The following is a 20,638-nucleotide window of genomic DNA, read 5'->3' as shown; positions in this document are numbered from 1 at the left end:
GGAACTGCGAAGTCTCGTCGCTTCTCCGTACCCTGTTCGTCAACGGACAGGTCGACGGCAAGTGCTTCCGACTGCGTCCCGAGGTTATCAGTGACATCACCGTCGTTCACTCTCAGACTCCTGACTGGACGCTTCTGTGACCGGCGGTAGGTCGATCGACATTTGTCTGAAAACGCGACGAGTTCCAAGGTCAACGCGACGACGATACAAACGATCGTGAATATCAGAGCCTCAAAGATTCAACGAATCGAGTCCCTCATTCTATTATAGTTACCAACCTGCCGTTAGCTTGCCAGTCGTAGGAGTCCGGAGCAGAGTGGCTTCTTCCGGTCCGCTGGAACCGTTCGGACTTGGCGTTTCTAGCGGATTTCCTGGACACCAGAGCCTCCTCGGTCCTGGGGGACGACGGCAGCTCCAGGCTGTCGGCTGCAACGTCCGAGCTGGCCGCCTTGCCGCTCTTCCTCGGCAGGAACGGGTTCTGAAAGCGTCGAAGAAAACGTTCAAAGCCTGGAGACACAGATGCAGCGTTCACGGACCCGTGAAACTCCCTCGAACTCGAGCGGTATCGATTGCCCACGCATCAAATAAGAAGCTAGAAGCCGTGGGCGCGAGACATCGTATACTTTGACATCATCCTCGAAATCTGTGGCGTTATCGGTAGAAAATGAAACGAGACGAGTCAGAAACTCGAGGAACAGAACATTCGGTTGGGACGAGTATTATAGTCTGCGAGGAGGTCTGACCTCCCGCTGGAGGATCAACTGCCGGTGCTAATTGAAATTCAGCAGTTGACACTGTCGCCGCGACGAGATCGAGCGACGTTATTTGACGCGAGGCTTGAATGGAGCCCGCTGCCTCCGAAATTAGTTCCTTAGACGCCTTTCGAAGAGGCCGGAATTCTGTAAACTGGGACGCAACGGTCGGCGATCCGACAATGGGCAATTAAGAGACCTGGCCGAGTGTTTGGAAGCTTTCGAAATTAGCTGACGGGCTGCTGTTTCATTCGAAATTTGTCCTGGAGACCTCGTAGCCGAACAAAGTGATCTAACATCCAGTAGTTTCAGTTACGCTGAAGCTAGAAGAAGCAGAAGAGAGGTGATCTCTCAGAGGATCTATCAGCTGCCGGGCTGCTTCATAGGAAATTCATCCTGAAGACCTCGGAGCCGAAAAATGTGATCTACCATCCAGTAGTTTCACTTCAGCTGAAGCTAGAAGAAGCAAAATAGAAGCGATCTCTCGGAAGAACGATTAGCTACCGGGCTGTTTGATAGAAAATTCATCCTGACGACCTCGGGGCCGAAAAATGTGATCGCACATTCAGTAGTTTCACTTTAGCTGAAACCAAAAGAAGCAGAGAAAGTGCGATCTCTCGGAGAATCTATTAGCTGCCGGGCTGTTCCATACGAAATTTATCCTGAAGACCTCGGAGTCGAAAGATGCGATCTAACATTCAGTAGTTTCATTTACGCTGAAGCTAGAAGAAGCAGAAGAGAAGCGATCTCTCGGAGGATCCATTACCTGCCGGGCTGCTTCATAGGAAATTCACCCTGAAGACCTCGGAGCCGAAAAATGCGATCTTCTATCCAGTAGTTGCACTTTAGCTGAAGCTAGAAGACGAAGAGGAGAGGCGATCTCTCGGAAGAACGATTAGCTACCGGGCTGTTTCATACGAAATTCGTCGTGAAGACCTCGGAGTCGGAAAAAGTGATCTAACATCCAGTAGTTGCACGTTAGCTGAAGCTAGAAGACGAAGAAAAGAAGCGATCTCTCGGAGGAACGATTAGCTACCGGGCTGTTCCATACGATATTTATCCTGAAGACCTCGGAGCCGAAAAATGCGATCTAACATTCAGTAGTTTCACTTCAGCTGAAGCTAGAAGAAGAAGAAGAAGAAGAAGAGAGGCGATCTTTGGGAGGATCCGTTCGCCACAGCAGCGAGAAAGTTCACAGAGGTTCTGGAATTTTACGAGGGACAGAAACTAATCATCGAATTCCGATAATTGTTGTGTGCTGTGCGCGAACTTCCTCTTCGTCGTCGAGAGAGAGAGAGAGTGAGGCGAAAGCCAAAGTCGTGAGAACGTCTGTCAGGCCCGCCGTCTGCATTGTTGGCCCAGCCCAATTAGACCCGTCGTCGTCGTAATACAAAGATCAAGTTACTTACTTGGAAACTGTGCTGCTTCAGCATCGTCTTAATGAGGATCAGGGTATCCAGCTTCGGTATCCTGGTGACTACGCTCTCCTCGCGCACCTCCTCCTCCGTGACGGTCACCGGTAGCCGACAGTTCTCGACCTCACTTGGCAGTGGTTCGGCACCGCGACTGGTCACCCACGGATGCTCTTTTATCTCGGATAACAAGATCCTCTCGGCGGGGCTCTTCTCTAGCATTCGCGAGATCAGGTCCCGCAGCTCGTCCCGCAGGATTGGCTCCTCGGGGAACCTTAAGGGCTCGGTGCGGACTGCCGATTGCACGCCGATTATGCTACCGGACCCGTACCAAGGCACTCGGCCCGTCACCAGCGAGTACAGCGTCACCCCCATCGACCACACGTCGCACAACTGAAACGTCCGAAACGATTCTACGTCAGGATTATTATGGAAAATAAGGATTGTGGACCTCTCCTCTGTTTTTTAATAATCGTAATAGGTTGTAATATTAACAGTCTTAAATTCATTTCATGTCACCACTATTTTAACCATTTGCAGTCTGAGCTATTTTATAAGTCGAAAATTAAACATGTCTTGGATTAGACTGCGGATCTTTATGCAAAATAAAAAATGTTTTCATTGATTGCAAGACACACGAGGCAAATGACAATTTCATTCTTCTTTTAATTATCTTATTAAGGTGAAACTAATACAGTGGTGGCCTTAAATCTTTTTAATACCTCCACTGTTTTAAATTGTACGTACCCATTTTTTTTATAAATGCATAAAATCCGCAGTCTACTGCGGATCTTCATGCAAAATAAAGATTGTCTGCATCTATCGCAGCGATTTAACGATTTTAATAGAGGAGAAATCATATTGACATCTTCAATTTTTTAAATTTTCCAACGATTTTGGATTTCGTCTGCACAATTTTCCTATAAATGCATAAAGATCCGCAGTCTACTCATTACTGTTCCAATCGTCCCAAGAACATCCTAGATGCGAAGAATTTGATTTCTTTCTGATGAAATTGTCGCACCGATCAATGACGACAGAAAGATGATTAGTTTAATTTATGAACGACTTCGTGGAAAACGAAAGGAAAGCCTCGGTTGAGTCGGTTCCCACGTTTGGCATGTTAACGTTCACTGGCCGATCGTTCTTGCCATAGACAGGCTAAAGTGGGCGAGCCAGTGCAGTGGCGTAGTCGATAGGGTCACACGATAAGTCTAAAGTCTAGACTATAATCTGCGAGATATACACGTCGCGACCGAGACTACAGCAAATTACACGCTTCCCTATCCGGCGGGGGTGTAATAACGCGCTACCAGTGTTAATTCCGTTGTACGATCTCGTCCAGAGGAAAGATACTCGTCGCTCTCCTCGCTCTTCCGATTGCGCGCTCAGATTGCCATATTCGGAGCACGCCTGTTCAATTCCCAGTAAGATCCATTCATTCACGACGCTAAAATATATGAAACGTCGATTCTTTGCATACGATTGCTTCTGAATGGATCTCTACTGGCGTTAAAAAGCGTTTTATTTCAATTTACCTGTTCACTAATCATTTGTTTCGATTCCATGCGATTTTATTATAAAATACGTATAATTATTTCTAGTACAAGCACAGCTTCTTCCGCAAGCATTTTTGTCCATTTAAATCGCCCTGAAGTTTGTAAAATTCGCTGCACACGCCTTGTTGTTGGATTTACAGAAGAAACTGAGACCGACAATTTCATTTTTTCAGCATGATGACGCCTGAATTCGTGCATCAAGTCAAACAAAGGAGTGGTTCGACAACAAAGATATGAGAATTTTGACATGGCCAGCTCGTTCGCCAGATTCAAACCGAATTGAGAATCTTTGGGGAATACTTACATGAAAAGTAAACAGTACAACGCTGTTTCTATGGATTGCGGTGACATTCATCGAGGCAGAAACTCTTCGTATTTTATTCGAAGATATGGCAATTATACCAAGCATTCATTTGTAAATATAGAAGAAATTTTCGATAATGTTGATGTTATCTACAGTGACTCCCATTAATATTCGGACGCTCTAAAAAACGCGATAATCTTTTTAATATTGAACTGTACGATTCAAACTTTTTTCGGAAGCTAGAGCACTTACTTCACTACAGCATGTGAAAAGAAATTTGTAGAGAAAATACTAAAAGATCCATTTTACAACTTTTTTATGTGGGCCTATATTGAAAATTTAAAAAATACGTTTTGTAGATCTGTTTCAATTAAACATATCCTGAAAATTTCGTCAAAATCGTTCGACGTTGCAATGAGCTACAAGCGTTTAAAGATGGTAAAAATTGCAGATTTTCACGATTTTCGGCCTGTAACAGCAGTATGTAAATCTAAGAATTCTTACATCTTTCGATGACTGTCATTTTTCCCTGCATCAACCGATTTCGATGAAACTTTCACAATGCATATAACCCACACAGATCTACAAGACATATTTTTCAAAATATTCAATATAGGCCCGCATAAAAAAAGTTGTAAAATGCAACATTTAGTATTTCCTCTACAATTCCGGTCAAATGCAATTTTTGAAAAAACTTCTTTTCACATCCTGTAGTAAACTAATTGCTCTAGCTTTCCAAAAAAGTTCAAATCGCATAGTCCAATATTTGAAAAGTTACGGTGTTTTTAAGAGTGTCCGAATATTAGTGGGAGTCACTGTACTTAAAAAAAGCGTGGCTTTATGGAAATTTCGCAGTTCGTTTTCTATTAAACTATATAACACTTTACATTTTTCTGTACATAAATAATATACCTGTGAATGTAATCATCTAAATGATTTCTTTTATTAATCCTAAGATGCTATCGTGGATCAACTTCTCATTGCTATGACATAATTATAAGATTTCGCCAGAAAATCAGGTGGGTTTACGGTAATTTCGGGCAGTGTGGTGTTGAAAAATTTTCTTGCACATAATAATACCCAAAGAAAATTATATTAGAACACGGTTAGCGAGTGGCCAATTCCAATTAACGTCCAAAAATTGTGGAATAATCGCCAGCACGTTGAAGACAAACATTCAATAATTCCGGACTTTCAAAGTGAATCTGAATTTCTGTATTAATCGAGTTTTTCAGGATTCCGCGGATAAGAAAATATTTGAATAGTGATCGACTTTCCTGCCGGCTCGCCGTAGAAAATCGCGAGCTATGCGCCACGGAGATAAACTTCCGTCGCGGCCACTACATTGTAACGAGGGGGAAGAGCGACCGCGCGCGCGGCAACCTAATTTCTTGAGTGGCAACTTTCCGTACTCCAAGTTCGCCTGCATATTTTACAATATCGCGAAGAAATCGATGTTCCCGAGGTGTGCGACTCGTTCCACAAGTTTTCCCGTTGCCGTTCGCGTACGTGCCCGAAAACTTTACGACGAAGAGTTCGTCCATCGAAGTCGTAAACCCCCGGAGCTATCCAGGCTCCTCGAAAACGATTCCTCTGATCACGATCATTTATCCAGTGTCACGTCCGGTGGTTCAGCCATCGATAGTAATTAATCATAATCATGTACGATATATTACTTTCTTGTTTTCTTTTTATACTCATGTTTGCTTTAATAATGTTATATGTAAAATTAAATATTAAATATAAGTTGCGAATAAATATCCGTTCAAGAGTGTTCGTCGCTGAAGAATATTGCGGTGATTATGTGAATGAGCGGGTATGCGTGTCGCCTTGGAACTTCTCCGCCGCGATTATTAGGTTGGTGCATGTGTAATTGCCGTTCCGAACTATTTTACGCAACCTACTTTTTATCTAAAAGCCGTTTCCAGGCGATTCTGAGAAAACGCGAGCGTTTGCGATGAAGTTGGACGATTGGAAAAATCACAAAAAAAAAAAAATAAATGCCCTGGGAGCTCTGGGAACATCCCCCGAAGAAATTCCTGTTGATTCGTTCGCGAGGCTACGCGGGCCGGCACGAATCGATACCGCGAAACGATCGTCCAAGGGCAGAGAGCGGATCACCGGCGGCGGACGTAATAATCCGACAGAGGTAAACCGCTCGCTACGAAAGTGAAAATCGATAAACCGTCCGCGTAATTGGAGTTAACCGTGCGATAAGTTCGCCCCCATAAGCGTTCGCCGTTAGGGTCGGTGTCGTCATTCGTCTCTAATTAAAATTTGTTACAACCGGCGAATTCACTGCTCCGAATAATGGCGGCGCCATCGCAGCGATCTCTCCTCCGCTGGATCGAGAATCCATTAATAACCGGCCATCCCGATCGTGGCAAACGAATACGATGCATTTGCGATTTGCATACTAATGCATGCTCCCTGGGCAAAGATGACGTAACCGTATTTCTTTGTTGCTCTCGAAATTCACGAAAAATATCGGAGGAACGATCTCGGCCGACGCGCATATCGGCTGGCGTAATGAATATTTCCGTCGACGGTTTGATAATCCAGCTGAACCGTAAGCCGCACATAATTACGAGACCAGTCCGGGCTCTCTGATTAATCATCGATAATGAATGTTCTAACGGGAAGTTAATTTGCTAATAAATAATTCATTTCGATTCGTAGCTCGTCGCTACATTAACCGGTTCCCCAGCGGGATCGTTTTTACGCCGGTCTGGATTCATGTAAATTGGAAAGTTATTTATCGTAAAAGCGAGTATTCGAAGCGCGACGTGTACGCAGACGGATGAAATGAATTTGCGTTGCGTGGGTGACGGGAACCAATCACTTCCCCCGGTCGCCAATATCAATTTTATTGTATCTCAAACCCTCCGGAAAATAGCGGAGATTTGTCAAGCAATTTATTAATATGCCGTCTATTCGAGGGAGACAGTTGCATTACATGTCCTGGATTTTCGGATTTACTACGAACCGCGTAAATTCGCAGGGTAATCGTAACTCTCGGTGTTACTGGTGCTCCATGGCCGCCAGCGGAGTATAATGGATCAGAGATCGTAAATCGTCGAAAGGGAAACGGATATATTCGGGCGGTATTGCTTCTTCGTAATCGAATGCGCACAGCGGCAAGTAATGGGGAATCGATCGAACGACTGTTTTAATATGGCGAACGGTACTCACGGTTCCGGAATAATGGGCGCCAGGTGTTGTTGTTTCGGGAGCCGCGAACGCCGGCGTGCCTGCTGGTCCAGATAATAATTCTCCGGACGCCCTCAATTCCGCGCTGACTCCCAGATCAGCGATCTTGATACGGCCGTCGCTGTCCACCAGCAGGTTGCTCGGTTTTATGTCACGATGCACTATCCGCTGGTAGTGCACTGGAACAGCGAGCACGCGGTCGGAAAAGTTAATTAACACGCGGTACCTATGGTTTACGGTCGATGCTGGAACGTGATCGCTGTTAGAGCAGAAAGCGAGAGAGGAACAGGTGACAGAGATTGGTACGTGGATACGAGATCGAATCGCGGGTCCCCTTTTCGAATATTTTGGAAATTGCATCGGTCCGAAGCTTCACTCGCAATATAAGCATGAAAAAACATACGCGTGGAAAACCACGCGCGGCAGAAGTGAAACTTATTGCAGTCTAGTAATGTTTAGAAGTAAATTAAGATTGGGAATGGTAAATAATCCTAATGAAGCGGCAACAAGATCATCAGGAACAACTCTCGATGCAGTATTTGCAAGACATTTATACAAAATTGAATTAAGAATATTTATATAATATTTTAGCTATCACAAGCCAATTGTTTCAATGATAGAATCATAGAAAATCATAGAAAAAAAGAAGGAGAGCGTATGGGAAAGAAAGAGACATAGTTCATAGCATTTCCCATACGCTTCTTTGCGTCGTAAATTTTGATCGTTCATTATTTTTTCTATGATTTTTTATGATTCTATCGGCTTCTGATTGCTAAAATATGATATAAATATTCTTGATTCAATATTGTCTAAATGTCTTGCAAATACTGCATCGACAGTTGTGCCTGATGATCTTGTTGTCGCTTCGTTAGGATTATTTACCATTTCCAATCTTAAATTTACTTCTAAACATTACTAGACTGCAAGAAGTTTCACTTCTGCCGCGCGTATGTTTTTTTACGTACCTGACAACTGTCAAAATTTTTCAGATTAGTTTAGAACAAGGGTTTGGATAATTGTTTATAAATCTTTCAGTAGGAACAAAATCCGATGAGAAACTGTATGTGAAAGTAGCTGGAGGTTGATTCTATGTTATCCAATTGCAAATATTCACAAATTAACTCTGTTTATATAGTTATTAACAATTGTTGCGCGGGCTGATTGTTTCGGAAGTTTCCATAATGCGTAAGACAAGGAGGGTCGAACTGTGCGACAAAAATTCTTCACTTCTCCAAAATTTGTTAATAACTAACAATTGAAGCATCAAACCTGCATAAAACTGAAATGGGAATGTAGCCAAAGCTTCATTTTACATTCTACAATCTTAAAAGTTCACCAATGAAGTCTTTAAAGTCAGTAAATTAATTATGAAAATGTTACTTGTCGAACTATTCGAGGTTATTCGCGAAATTTCGTTAACTTCCGTAACGCTAGAGAATCATAGCCCCCTCAGCAAAGAAGTTTCACTTGAAAAATATTAGCTGGAGTTGGGTCGAGTATTTCATGGAGTCACTCACGATATTCAACGCCCATCACGACGTCCCGGAAGTTCTTCCTAGCGGTTTCCTCGTCCAGAGGCTTGTCCGCGGGAATCTGAAGAATCTCGCCCCTCTGGACAAGCTCGAAAACAAGATAGAGATTGTCCTCGTCCGGGTCGTCGAGCACCTCGACTAGCTTCACAACATTAGGGTGATCCAATTTTTTCAGCAACGCGATCTCCCTGTAGACTTTCGCAAGAGGATCCGCGGCACCCTTTCTGCCCGGCGCCATTCTACCGAAGATCCCCGCCTTCTTCATCAGCTTCCTCTTACTGAGGATCTTCATCGCGTAGTGGGTCTCGTCCTCCTCGTTGTAAGCTAATTTCACGATGCCGTATGAACCCTGTTGGCATTAACGAATTTTCGAATGATCCAATTTCATGAGATCCTGCTCGCTGGAAGCGTTACAATTTTTCTAGTGAACCTTCAGGTGTTTGTACGATCGCTTGCTGGCGTCGTTGCAGGCGAAGCACCCCTTGTTTCTTCCCACTACGATTTTCTAGATTATCTCTTCTATCCAAACACTGCCCTTCTTGTCCTAGAGAAGAAGCCCCCTTTTTCTCGAACCCCCCCCCCCTTATTTTCTTCCTAGGCTTTCTTTCCATTTTCCCTTCGGCCTCAGTTGCGTTCCTATTTTCCCTAAGCTTCCCCCAGATTCTGAATTTTTGGAGTCATGGAGATTCAGTGAAAACGAATTTAACTCTGCCTGCCCCATCAGCAACTCCACTTGTCAACTGACATTGCCAGTATACAGGGTGGCAATATAATATTTCGGTGGCGATAATAGATTTTTTGCAGGTGGAGGTACTTCCGACATTTGAAGGTCACCTTCATTTTTTTAAATGGAATGAGGTATTTTTTAATACATCAATCGATGCAGCAGGACATTTTTTTTAAATGGTATTTTACATCGCACTTAACTGCCCAGGGTTTATTCGCGACGGAACCTACAGTTTTTATAAGGTGAGTTCCGAATCACCTTGGGCACCACAGTTTAAATGGCACATGGAATATTTCCAGGGGTGCAGCTGGACATTCGTTATAAAAAAGTACTAAAAAGTTTACTAAAAAGAACTAAAAGCATGTCGAAAAGTTAGTATATAGTTCAAGAGATATTTCAATTTAAATAACTCTAAAACACCATCACTGTCGTACTAAGACGTTTACACAAGTAACTGCGACAGCAATGGTGTTTCACAGTCATTTAAATTGAAATATCTCCTGAACTACTAGCTTTTCGACATGCTTTTAGTACTTTTTAGTCAACTTTTTAGTACTTTTTTATAACGAATGTCCAGCTGCATCGATTGATGTATTAAAAAACACCTCATTCCATTAAAAAAAAATTGAAGGTGACCTTCAAATGTCCGAAGTAGCTCCACCTGCAAAAAACCTATTATCGCCACCGGATGGCCCCCTTCGTACTGTGCAACTTTATTTCAGAAAATATTTCTGTGAAACTTATAGTTTCGAAGATATCTGAGGTGCTAATAGTTATTGCCCCACCCTGTATACATTGAACAATTCTCCTAACAGGTATGCAAAACAATCTAAGCACCTGTCCAATGTTGTCCAGGAGCTTGTACTGGTTCAGCTGCAGAGCCCCTTGCCTGTTGCCGATGGACACTCTCCTGCTCTCCCTGAGTGGCCTCCTCCTGTTCCTGGGTGATCCTTGAGGACTGCCATACGGAGAATAAGGACAATAAGGATAGATAGGCCTGACTGTCATGCCGGAGGAGTCCCCGAGGAATTTCTGTCCGGACACTGGGTCTCCTGGCGAGGAGCCTTTCTTCACCACCGTGTCATCGGTGATCTCAGCGAAGAGGCGAGTGTTCATATCACTGGAGACACTGGCGCTGAGAGTCATCGTGCTACCTTGCGGCGAGGACGCGTCATCTTTCGACTCGGCGGTCATCATGTTTTGGGGATCATCGTGCTTGGATATCTGCAGCGATATCCTCCTGTCCGTTAAGTACATTTCTCTGTCGGTCCTGTCCTCCGACTGGGTGGACAGCAGCTGGTACACCTTCACCGTCCGAGGAAGAACCTTGGAATGCTCGTACTGGGATTCCTCGTCCTTGACGGACAACGGAGACACCCTATCGATCGGCTCCTCCTCGATCATGATGCCTTCGGTCGACGGCCTAACCTGCTCGACGTTAATGCTCAGCCTCGATCGATCCTTCGCCTGGCCAGCCTCCACTCCCATGTTCCGATCGCACGATGGAATTTGCAGACAGACAATCGGGTTTGGAGTGCTCGCGGACGTCAGGCACGTCGAGCCGCGATCGATCGATCCGACCGTGACGCCCACCGATGGATCTCGGTTTCGTTCAGGAGTGGCGCAATCCTTTAACGCCTCGAGGGTCTCGGCGTCCGATTTCGGTGGCACGCGGAGGTCTGAAGGAGCATCCTCTGTGGACAGAAACGTCCTTTAACAATAAACCTACATCGCAAATGACCTCTGTGTTCAATTGGAACGCCCTGGAATACGATATTGCTGGAAGAAGACACCTCCAAGCTGGGTAGCTAACATATTTTGCGAACTATCTTGGAAACTAATAATAGGCGAGATGCCTGCGGTAACAATGATGAAAAGTCTGGAGCAGCATCGCGGGATGCTGCAGGAGAACTTTCGCAAATAGGGAACGCAAGGTTTGAATATCTTTGCTCACCGACGCTGACGCGTTCGACGAGACTGCAGAGGCTGCCTAGAGCCTCCTTGGCTTCCTCGATGTTTGGCATGTCTAGTCCCGAGCTGGATAGCTTCCGGTGCAGCTCCGTGGTCGGCATTCTGTCCAGCACAGTGTCGGCTTCCTCGGCGAGGCTGACCTCCGTTCTCCCGACGATCACCTTCGAGTTGGGTCGTTTCGGTCCCGTCGAGGACCTGCGTCTTTCCTTCAGGAACAAGGACAGGTCCTGCAGAGCATCCGCCGTGGAACTCCGTCTGTCCTCGTCAAAGGTACCCAGGTTGCTCGCGTACCCGCTGCTCTCTCTTCTAGGTCTGATGACCTTGGGTGTCCTGGACTTGAGGATTTCGCGGAGAGTAGGCAGTCCTTCGGTATCCTCTAAGAACAGCGCGCTGTCCTTGCGAACCTCGACGATTTCACGATCGTTATCGTCTTCGGGGCTCGACGAAGACCTGGAAGAGTCCTCCTGGTTCGTGGTCTTCGCCTTGGATCCCTCGCGAGGTAATCTGATCGTCACCTTGCTCTCCGAGTCGCAGGATCGATCCTTCGACTTCAATCTACTCGGCGATCTCCGGGCAAACGGTTTGGAGGTCGCAGACTCTCGCGGAAGAGGCGATCCCGCAGTTTTCTCGGGATATTGGAAGTCCGGCTTTTGCAGGTCGAACCCGCGGATGGAGGAGAAGTGCTCGCCGGAGCTGGAGTCTAATGGAAAAACGATGTTCCTCGAGGCGTCCAGGGACACGTCCAAGGAGTCCAGAGAGTCCTGAGGAACCGGCAGAGACCGGGAGACTGAACCTGGCGAGCCCTCGTCCACCGCTGTGTGCCTGAAACCAGAGAATGAACCCTTTGTTAAATCCTGTGTATTTTTCACCCGTTGATTTTTGGCATAAATCGGTAAAATTCAATGTCGAAGTATTGTTCTCCCCCTCAACGAGTGACGCAGGCAATCAACCACACTCTGAGAGACCTAGGAATATTATCAGGTGTGTCGCGCGTCTAGGCAGCTTAGGGTATCAGATCTAGCTGTTCATTAATATTTTAACACTATTTGAAAGTTTAAAGGTATAGTAATTTAGGTCGTTGGATTCGTTTTGATATCAGCTACAATATTACGAAGTCAAAAATACATATTGGCTTTTAAAAATTCGAGGTGACTTTAATTATTTATGCATTAAAAATTTCTTTTTTAATTGTTTGGATTGTGAAATTTGTAGACGGAATTTGTTATCGGAAGTGTCTGATAAATCAGGTTCAGGTTTTAAATGAGCGCAATAATCAATCATTTTTTAAGTAATGGATTTTATAAACATAATCAAAAATATTTTATTTAAAACTGTACGGAAAACATAATATTAATTATAAAAAACAAAAATATAATTTTTATTGTATAAAGAACAATAACAATTGACATTATGTTATATTATATTGACAAATCGTTATGGTCATCACTTTCCTCATCAACATCTTTCAATATTAATTGTTCGACTGCATCATCAAAATGCCAGAGGTTCGGCCGCGATTCAGGCGACACGTACTCTTTAAACAATAATAACTTGTGTACCGGGGCCGAATGGGATGTGATTCTTACATGATTTAGAAAAGATAATAATGATAACGCTGATAATAATGCACTTTGATACAATGAGGGACGAAAGATATCTTTCACCAAAGATTGAAAACTTTGAAGATTCTCTTTAGTTTATTGAGCATTGTTATCTCGATAAATTATAAATATTAAATCTTAGTATACAAAAGATATACTCTAAATATAGACAAATACTATTCATTTGCAACAAAAATCGACACATAATATTAGATTCTCCAGGGTATCGATAAGAAAAGAGGTAATTTCTTCGGGATTGATAAAATGTTGATTTTTAAATGCTTGTTCTAATGACAATTTTTTAATAAATCTCGTTAATTTCATCGTTTTCGAATGTCATGGACATTTAGGACATTTATTCAATAAACATCGATTCAGGCAAGTTGCTTTTTTAACAAATGAACAGCTAGACCGAGCGCGTAGACCAGTGTGCGTCGAGCAGACTTCAATCGGAAAAATCAATTTTATTTGATTCTCCTCAAGTGTGTTTTCAGCGAGGAGCAACATCGAACCTGTGAAATTACCAAATATTTGTAAACTGTTTAAACGCTTTGATTGAGCGATCTCGATCGCGGTCCGTTGCCTCCGGCAGTTTGCTAAGAGTTATTTTTTCAGCTTATGAAAACTTGATCCGAGTGTTTACGATGCTCTCGGGCTATGTAGAGCGGAAAGGATGCGGGATGAATAATTCATGGGCTTGTACGTATCTCGAGTTGAATCTTTGGTGTTTTGTGTCGGATGCCGCATTAGCGTCGGTTTCAACGCATCAGCTGTGTTCCGACGACGCTCATTGCGCTTTGGAAAAACTCAGTGGCGCCTGTTGAAGATGAAACGATTCCCTGATGCCAATCTCGAGAATGCAAAAACGACGATCCTCACAGTTTATTCCTCGGCTCTCTGTTTCCCGAGAAACAACTTCTACGATATTCTCGAAAGAAAGGCATTCATATTCTCCAGATTGGCATGAAGGAGCTATGTTCAACTTCAGTGGAGACGGCACTTAGTATCTCTAAGGTGGAACGAGCGTCTCGGAAACCGGAGAATGTCTTGCAAGAAACGTATTCGCGAGTTCAATTTCCTTTGATGTAAACTCAAATACTTGTCCGCTAGGAAAAGCCATTGAGAAAAGGGACACCGCCGCCATCTTGTCGCTTCCCGGTTCCACGCTGCGACTCCTTTAATTCCGAGATCGGTTTCGAACGGTGCGAGGAATTGAATTCCGGTGAAAGGGAAAAACAGGTTGTTTTCGGTTGAACACGGAATCCTTGACAGAGGAACAGGAATGACGACGACGCAATCTGCGCCGGACGTTTGAACGATGCTTCTCGTGCACGACCTCGACGCGTTTCTGCGTCACGGGGAATCATCCCCCGCGTCGTCGACTCGATTGTATTGTTTCGAGATCTCGCGTGCCCCTGTTCCCGGCCACCAGTCGCTGATTGATGGCCTCCCGTTTTAAACGGGATATTTAACGCGAGCGATCTCCGTCGAGCCGCCGAAATCGTCCTTGAAACTCGTCCGCCGCTTTTCCTCCCCGACGAAACGCCGCGCCGCGTCGTGCCGCCCCAATCGATGAAAATGTGTTTGCAAACACGTCCGCGTCCGGCCGGAGAATCAATCGGAAAGTGATGTTGCAATTAAATTGCAAATGAACCCGTAATCGGTGTCGGCCCGGTTTTGTTTCGCACGCGGTGTCGCGGGCTCCCTCGGCGATTCGTTCGAAACGATTCTGCAGCGAGAAGTATTTTCATTAACTTTCACTAAATTGGAAAAGTTATTTATCATATCCGTCTAACTTGATATTCAAATGAGTACTGTCCAGTGAAAGAGTGTAAACTAGCGGGACGGGAACGGGGCTAGAAGGACGCAAAGAACACCCGAGTGGTCAGACTAGAACATAGACGCCTATTCTCACACGCATTCTTGGCTCTAACCCGCTATTGGCGGAGACGGACACACACACTAATCGGGCGCGTGACGCGGGGAGCAAGTCAGACGTATGCAAACAAACGAGACAGAGCGAGCGATGCGGTCAACGGCAATTCATTAGCGTAGTCGACGTAGTCTGCGTAATCGGCGTAGTCCAAGACTTAGCTAACTGTCGAGTTGATTTCAGTTTTTAATTACTTCTGTAAAGTGTGCAAGGTTTATCAGTGCCCAATAGACTTACAGAATAAGTAAAACGTAAAAATTGTAAGGTTAACTTAGTTCTTCGCGGAAAAGACTTAGGAAAAATCGGTTTTCATATTTTTTTAACTACGGCGCGCCAAACTGTAAAATCTGAAAAAAGTCATTAACAATAACTATAACAATATATCGGTACTTTAAAAATATAAATGTTGTCACTGTAGAACTTCCATGTGAAATCTGCATTTTTTCGATTTTTTTGAGGTTTTTGATTTTTTACAAGCAGCATTTTCAATTTAAAAATCTGAAACCAATTGCAGAATGTGTATTTGGGTCCTTGACATGTGTCAGATTTTTCTCAGAATTTCTAAACATCATTAACTAGGAAAAATAGGCCGAAGACTGGTTTTTCTATTTTACCCCGTAACTACCTTCCTCCTTCCTTCATTTTACTTGGTACATTTTTTCGTGATGCCCTATCGAATGACCCATCGATATTCGAACCATATTCGAGTTCTTTCGGATAAGGTATAACGAGTAAATATGTAAGTATTTATTTGTGACCGACGAATAACCGGCCACGGAATAAAATCGCGCGCGCGTTATTAGTCATTTACAAATTATCATAGTAGAAATGCATAGTAGCAATATCTGTTCCTACGCCTATGAACGGCGGGAGTTACGCGTGAGTCGAAAAGTGGGGATCAGGTGGAGCGTCCGCAATTCCCTTCTTGCCCCGTTCCCGTCCCGCTAGTTTACTCTCTTTCACTGGACAGTACAGTAATTGAGTATTACATATTTTTGATAAGTTTTTACTTGTTCGCAATATTTATTATTATTATTAATTAATTATACATTTTAATTGTATATTAATCTATTAATCTATATAAATAAAAATCAAATGCTGTTCGTCGGTAAGCGCATCACTTGAGAACGGCTGGACCGATTTGGCTAATTCTTTTTTTAAAATGTTCGTATTAGTCCGAACTAGGTTATGGGATAAGAAAAATTGGAAAAGTATCACGGAAAAATGGAAAATTCGGGAAAAACTAAAAGTGCTTTTAGGATCATATTTCAATACAACAAAAAAACGAACGTCGTAGCTTTTAATCAATATTTCAATAGAACGTCGCAACTTTTAATCAATATTTCAATAGAAATTTACATTATCGACGTCTGTTTGCATTATCGACATTATAAAAATAAAATGCGTACCACTAACCCTCTCGCGAACTCGCAAAGCGAGCGAGCAACAACTCCCCTCTAGTTAATTATACATTTCAATTGTATATTAATAATAAATATAAATTAATTAATAATACATTGGGAGTGTCTTTGAGGAGTCACTGCTTGCACATTTTATGAAACAATTCCAGAGGTAACCTGAATGACACACAGCGCATTAGAATACAATGGTGGGTAAAGACTCAAGGGCATGAGAGCTAACCCAGTCTTCACAACCTCGATGACCATTATTGCGCTAACGGGGTATTAATTGAACGAGTAGACAAGGCAAACGATAGTCAGACGAATGAAGCAGACCGATTTCACGACGAAAGATTTCCGGATGGCGTTTGTTATTCCAAGACACCCGGTACGCAGCCGCGCGCAGAATTCCGGTACATAAAGCGAGAGACCGCGTCGAGTTTTCCAGCAAACAAGATTGGATCGGTTATTGATAATTCGATAGGAATTGTTCGCGATCCGGGAACAGCCGGGAGCAGCAGCGTGGAACAATGGTCTCGGGGTGGCAGGCGATAAATTGCTGTTGTTAACTCATTCGTGTGGTCGCGTTAATGTGGCGTAAGACAGTTCCCGTCGACGGCCGTGTTTCCGTCAGACGACCGAGCTCACAACAAGAGATTACCGTGACATCAGCATTGTCACTCGGTTCCGTACACCAGCCATAATTGTTGTTATGATTCTTCGGGGACCGAAGATACAACGTAATTCGTGATGACATAAGGACGCGTAAAGGTCGAGGTTGGCTGTAAAAACTTGTGTCTAAACGCTCATGTCGTTACACGAAATACACGATTCCTCTGGAGCGTCGCGCGAGTGGGCGGGACCGCGAGTCGTTGGGAACGCCCTACTGGTTTCCGATTGGGTAGGACCGTGACGTTACGGAGGGAACGACCCAACACTGATTTGAGAGCTCTAAACGCTTACCAATTTATGATATCACTTTTCAAGTTACAAGGAATTTAGAATCGAGATGACGCGCGGCAAATTGATCTCCCTCGAGGGAACGTGTTCGTCAAAGCCGCCGGAAGCGTGAACCAACGAGCAGGGTGATTCCTCTGAAGAGGGAAATGTTATTCGCGCGTGTACACCGCCGTGGCCTCGTGTCTTCGCAGGCTTAGGCGGTGAACGTCATTTAAATTTCATATTTTCGTCATTCTAACCGGCGCGCGATCTCAATTGCAAATCACCGTTCTCCTCCAGGAGGCATACGCTCGCTCTCTCACCGCCCCTTCCTGCCCCGCTTCGTCGAGGATTTAATGAGCTCCGGCTCCCCGGAGGCTGAAACTTCCGTTCGGATCGCTTGCGAAACTCCTCCGAGACCTGACAGCCAGCTGCATCCTAAATGCGAACCGAATCGTTCGCTGTTTCCCCATCTTTCGAGCTGTCTCGAATATTTTTTAGCTGATCGCCCATAATTCATATCGCTAATAATTTTCTACAAGAATAATTAAATTGTTCGTTATGATACAATATTACATGATTGTTTAATCGCTGAAGTAACTGAGAGCGCAATTTGCTCCACGAATCACGCCCCTCAGCGGAGAGGCGGGGCTACGAGGGCACGCCCCTTCACTAGACTTTAGAGAGGGAGGGCTAGTAAATTGGATAAACCAGCCTTCCCGCTTCCTTGTTAAAGGCAGAGGGCGCTTATTATTCATAACCGATCCAGAAATGAACCGTTCACATATTTCAATCGATGCTTAACAATTTTGAAGCAGCTTGTCAAATTCGGCACGAAACGCTCGGCGTACAGGGAATTTCCCTAGCGACTTTGACAAGCCAATTCGTTTCGCATCGTCGCCGGCTTACCTCGGCGAAACACAGTGGAGGGGCGGAGCAACGAGGCCACGCCCCTCCACTGGACTTTGGAGGGGTAGGGCTAGTAAATTGGATAGACCAGCCTTCCCGCTGGGAAATAAACCGTTCACATATTTCAATCGATGCTTAACAATTTTGAAGCAACATGTCAAATTGAGCACGAAACGCTCGGCGTAAAGGGAGTTTCGCTAGCGACCTTGACAAACCAATTCGTTTCGCATCGTCGCCGGCATACCTCGGCGAAACGTGCGTTGCCACAGCCGCGCATCGTTCCGCGGTTTTTGCGCCGGCACGTTCGCAGAACCGGTACGGCGCGTTCGAACGAAAAGCGCAACTGGAAAATGGCTGTTACGCGACTGTCCGCAAAAAGTAGTTACTCGGCGACAAATTGCTTGAATAATTTTTAGCCAGAATTCCGGCGACTCGACGGGCAACGCGTTTCCCGGCGTTCCTCGCATTTCTCATTCGCGCGCGAGCTCGCGCGAGAGACCATCTCTCTTCATATTTCCCGGACCCGTCGCGAGCACACGCGACGCTCGGAGACGAACAACATCTCGCAAAAACTTGGAATTACGAATGAACTGGCAAAACAATATTCAGTCTGGCTGCTAATGGCAACAATTACTTGAGAGAAATAGAACGATCGAATAAGGTACGACTGGAGGTGGGCTCGATCGAGAAATTTAGTGACATTTCACGAAAAAAGTCGACTTTCTCATATCAATTTCTAATTTTGTATTGCTTCCTAAATGTCCATCAACATCGAAGCTGAAAAAATTAATATTTGTCCACAAAAACTATAGTTAATACAAATTCACAAAGATAGACATTTGGGATGCAGTATTTTTCAGGCAAAAATTGCTTCTTTTCAGCGAGGTGTCCTGTGATTACCCTATTTAATATTTATTCTTCTGGCTCTTTTGTGTAAATGAAAAACAGTCCTTTGGGGTAACAATTAACGCTGTTAGTTGAGGATGTTAGCTCTCGCAATGTATTAAAAATTAATGATTAATGAAATGAATAGAATCTATATAATTTCTCAGAATTTGCAAGATATATCCTTGAATGGACCGAATTGGACCTCTTCGGACATATCAGATCATTTTCATTAGACCTTCCTCTACATATGTATCCCCACGAAAATCATATCCGAACTGATCCGTTTAAACAAATTATGATTGTTTAAAGTTATCGGGACGTAACAACTCACATATGGTACTACACAAGTAAGTAAAAACCATCCAAATATGAATATTTTTGCAATTGCATTAAAAGTTAATATCTACCTAAAACAAGTATGTAATTTTTAACAATAATATAAGTAATCTATTAATTTTATTGTTAAAAACATAATGAACGGTAATAATATAACTCGACTAAGAGTTTCTTAGTTTTTCTTAGTGAGTGTCACTGTTTTATCTATGCAGATCAAGTAGTATGTTTTAGTTGGATTACATTTTATATCTGACAATATTTGTTGAATGTAATAATTTTAATCTCAGTTTTTATGCCTGCAGATATCCAGAAGCTGCAGATTTAATAATTAATTAAACTAAACAAATTGACCAAAAGTTTACCTGTTAACATCAATTTAAAAACAATTGAGAAAATTATTTATAATTATTATAAATTATCATAAAAAATATCTTTTGACATGCTTGTGAGGCGTTTTTACCTCCTCGGTACATTTTGTATGATTTAATTATAAAAAGATTTCTCGAATTTATATTTTACGTATTCCATAAAACATTGCATGTATGAAATGTAAATATAAAATACATATTTAGTAAGAGTAAAAAATAGTCTCGAAGATTATACTTAAACAATTTTATTTTAATAAAAAGTATCAATGAAACTTAATTAAATATTATTGTTTAATACGTTCGCTGCCGAGCGACATTTTCAAAAACGGTTCCACCACGCCAACAAATTTTAGTTAATTAATTGTAAAATAAAAATACAAAACATGTATTTATGGGAAAGAGATATTGAATTTCGACATTTTTTAATTGCTTATTAATTATACGAGTTATATCGTAGTCGATTTTTGCGATAAAACGTTTTATGACAGCGCCAACTACGAGTCTAAACACAAACTTCGACCTACGAGATAACTCGTTGCTGGCAGCGAACCTGTCAACAAAATAAAAAAATTGTCTTTGTCTACAGTTAAAATTGACTATTTTTCAAATGAATTTTTGTGTAAAATTTCATCCCGATATCTCTTATGGTTTACGAGTTATAACAAAATGTCAATAAATTTCTCGATCCAGTCCACTGTGCGGCGGGATGGGAAATGAATTCACAAAAGAACGGGAGATACGCCGCTGCTGGATGCGATTAAATTCGCCGATACGGGACGAACAGAACAAAAACAGAT

General features: G+C 43.3%; 1 protein-coding gene across 1 annotated transcript in view; it reads right to left on the bottom strand.

Moving 5' to 3' along the window:
* The window catches only part of LOC143215898 (uncharacterized), a 92,454-nt gene that overhangs the window by 5,035 nt on the left and 66,781 nt on the right, over positions 1 to 20,638 (bottom strand). The window contains exons 4-10 of the mRNA XM_076438504.1: positions 11,451 to 12,289; positions 10,334 to 11,190; positions 8,755 to 9,118; positions 7,220 to 7,416; positions 2,162 to 2,557; positions 279 to 478; positions 32 to 166 (exon numbers count right to left, since the gene is read on the bottom strand). Coding sequence (XP_076294619.1) covers positions 97 to 166; positions 279 to 478; positions 2,162 to 2,557; positions 7,220 to 7,416; positions 8,755 to 9,118; positions 10,334 to 11,190; positions 11,451 to 12,289 — 2,923 coding nt within the window. The 3' untranslated portion in view covers positions 32 to 96. The remainder of the gene's footprint in view (positions 1 to 31; positions 167 to 278; positions 479 to 2,161; positions 2,558 to 7,219; positions 7,417 to 8,754; positions 9,119 to 10,333; positions 11,191 to 11,450; positions 12,290 to 20,638) is intronic.

Source organism: Lasioglossum baleicum, chromosome 14, assembly GCF_051020765.1.
Source record: "Lasioglossum baleicum chromosome 14, iyLasBale1, whole genome shotgun sequence".
Lineage (NCBI taxonomy): Eukaryota > Metazoa > Arthropoda > Insecta > Hymenoptera > Halictidae > Lasioglossum > Lasioglossum baleicum.
The sequence above is the reverse complement of the archived record's forward strand: the minus strand, read 5'-3'. Positions and strand labels throughout refer to the sequence as shown.